The sequence below is a fragment of the Aplysia californica genome, unplaced genomic scaffold (assembly GCF_000002075.1).
Source record: "Aplysia californica isolate F4 #8 unplaced genomic scaffold, AplCal3.0 scaffold00127, whole genome shotgun sequence".
Lineage (NCBI taxonomy): Eukaryota > Metazoa > Mollusca > Gastropoda > Aplysiida > Aplysiidae > Aplysia > Aplysia californica.
In genome coordinates, this window is record NW_004797397.1 from 75,236 (window position 1) to 77,984 (window position 2,749).

A 2,749-nucleotide genomic window follows, 5' to 3' on the forward strand; every position below is an offset into this window, starting at 1 on the left:
AGAGAGAGAGAGAGAGAGAGAGAGGGAGAGAGAAAGAGAGGGGGAAGGAGAGGGAGGGAGGGACGGAGGTAGGGAAAGAGGGTGCACTCTATACAGATATTATACTAATTAATGTAACAGTACACAAAGTATAAAAACAAAACGGCAGTCGTCAAAGAAAACGATTAAGCTCCTCAGCATTTTAATGGGCTCGTCTCAGTGCATTGTGTGAACATAATGCACAGGTCGTGTAGCACCAATCACTATAGGCTACAGATATTTTACCAAATGTTACAGTACATATTTATAAGCAGATTTTACACTGAATGTGACACAGTACACCCTATGCAAACGTTACACCAAATGTAACAGTGTATTATATGTGAGGTGTGCTGACAAAATGAGCTTTCTTTCGGGTTTTAGCCATAAGAAAATTGATACATCAACTTTTTAGGTGGAGTTTATACAATTTGTAAGTATGGAATAAAAAAAGACACGGTAGACTTGAACAAAATGGAATCAACTAAATTTTTCAAAATCTGACCTCTGTGTTGATTTTCGGCCTATATCTCCTTTCTTGGATAGCGAGAAGTAACTCATTTTGTCAGAATGTCTCACATATACAGAATGTTACACTGAATGTGACACAGTACATTCTAGACAGACGTTACATCTACTGTTACAGTACTCTGTACAGATGTTACACCGAATCTTACAGTGGACACTATACAGAGATAAGTATTAAACTTTACAAGATGTTACAGTACACATCCAACACCAAAGAATCAAATGGTTCGGACATCTCATGCGATTACCAACACACCACCCAGCACAACGTGCGCCAACATAAAAAAAATTCGATCGCAACAAGGCAAGAGGGCGACCGAGAAAGACCTGGATAGATGGAGTAAGGGAAACATTAACCACACTCGGCATCCCCCTGACCCAAGTTCTCCGGCTGGTGGCAGAGAGACGTCTTTTTCTTCCCGCAACACCCAAAAGGGTATAAGCGGCGGATAAAAGTAAAGTAAAGACAGCACACATGGTCTACCTGAGGTGCCAGTATAATACCAAGGCCCGAGGCTGACAGAGCTATCCCGTTGACCATTGTCCGGCGAACATCGAAGTAGTAGTTGACTACAATGATGGACGCTGTGTACGTCAGTCCCAGGCCGCATCCTAAAAATTTGCATGAAATTAAAATGTTTTAGAGACAGGCTTATGATGTAATGACAGAGAGTGTAAAGTGGCGATGGGTCAAAGCATACTGCCACAGTCACCAGTAAATACATAATATAGACTAGATTGCTTGCTACTGAAAAAAGTAAGCTGAAGAACGTTTCAGTAAATAGCGCAGGAGATATTATACCGGTACTTAAACAGTGTTCTAGTGTATGGACAACTCTTTACAACGAAGACTATTAAAAGTAAATCGTATACAGCACAAAGTCAAAAGAATTTGATTTTTAGTAAGCGTACTACGGTCCTGCAACACAATTAGGTCTTATTATTTATAAGTGCCGAAGATTAGAGGTCTTAAAAGAGAGTAACACACACAAAACGGAAGGAGGATAGATGATGACGAAAGAAGTTTGATGGGAAAGAAAGGGCAAACCGCACCAGAGCACCCACCAACCACTCACATCAGAAGAACGAGTACAGCTATGCACAGCAACCTGGAGCATGACAAAATACTTGTACAGCAAAGTACAGCAAAGTACAGCAAAGTTCAACAAAGTACAGCAAAGTTCAACAAAGTACAACAAAGTACAGCAAAGTACAGCAAAATACAGCAAAGTTCAGCAAAGTACAGCAAAATACAGCAAAGTTCAGCAAAGTACAGCAAAATACAGCAAAGTTCAGCAAAGTACAGCAAAGTACAGCAAAGTACAGCAAAGTACAGCAAAGTACAGCAAAGTTCAACAAAATACAGCAAAGTTCAGCAAAGTTCAGCAAAGTTTAAAACAAAGTACAGCAAAGTACAACAAAGTACAGCAAAGTTTAACAAAGTACAGCAAAGTTTAAAAAGGCACACATCAAATTCCAATAGCAACAAAGTAACCAAATCCCGACAACGTTTAGCCAAGCATGACAAAGAATGTTCTAAATATGAAGCGTGCTGACAAAATGAGTTACTTCTCGGATCCAAGCCTTTTGGTAACAGATACATCACGCTATTAGTAGCTGAAGTTTTTACAATTTTTAAGTATGGAATAATAAAAGGCACGTTATAATACAAAAAGAATGTGGCATCAATAGAAAATCTACTCATCTGACCCTATAGTGTGGACTTTTGGCCAATATTTAAGTTTGTGGATTGCGAAAAGTATCTCATTTTGTCAGTACGCTTCACATTAATGTTCTGTTGTCTCCGCACCTGCAACAACTCCGAATGTGACCATGAGCATGCCCAGACTGTCGGCCAGAGAACTGGCAGCCAACCCGAGGCCCAGACACGCCCCTCCAGCAATCACAGACAGGCGGCAGTTGCCCAGGTTGGCGGTCGAACTGGACAGGGGACCTTAGAAGAGGGAACAGTTTAAACAAATACATCAAAGATTCAAAGACGACCTTACAACATGACTGTCCTGTCATATCAATGGATATCAGTTAACTGTGTTGTCATATATTACTCTCTCCCTCTCTCTCTCTCTCTCTCTCTCTCTCTCTCTCTCTCTCTCTCTCTCTCTCTCATCCATCCGTAGTCTCCACGATAACTACTGTGAGCAGACAGACACAGCCACAAACACAGCACCGACCCAACACTCAC

At 41.0% G+C, this 2,749-nt stretch overlaps 1 protein-coding gene across 1 annotated transcript in view; it reads right to left on the minus strand.

Moving 5' to 3' along the window:
• Window positions 1-2,749, minus strand: part of LOC101849837 — a gene marked incomplete at its 5' end in the record, with an annotated part of 19,396 nt that overhangs the window by 11,176 nt on the left and 5,471 nt on the right. Inside the window, 2 exon segments of the mRNA XM_005096345.3 lie at window positions 1,031-1,158; window positions 2,357-2,500. Coding sequence (XP_005096402.1) covers window positions 1,031-1,158; window positions 2,357-2,500 — 272 coding nt within the window.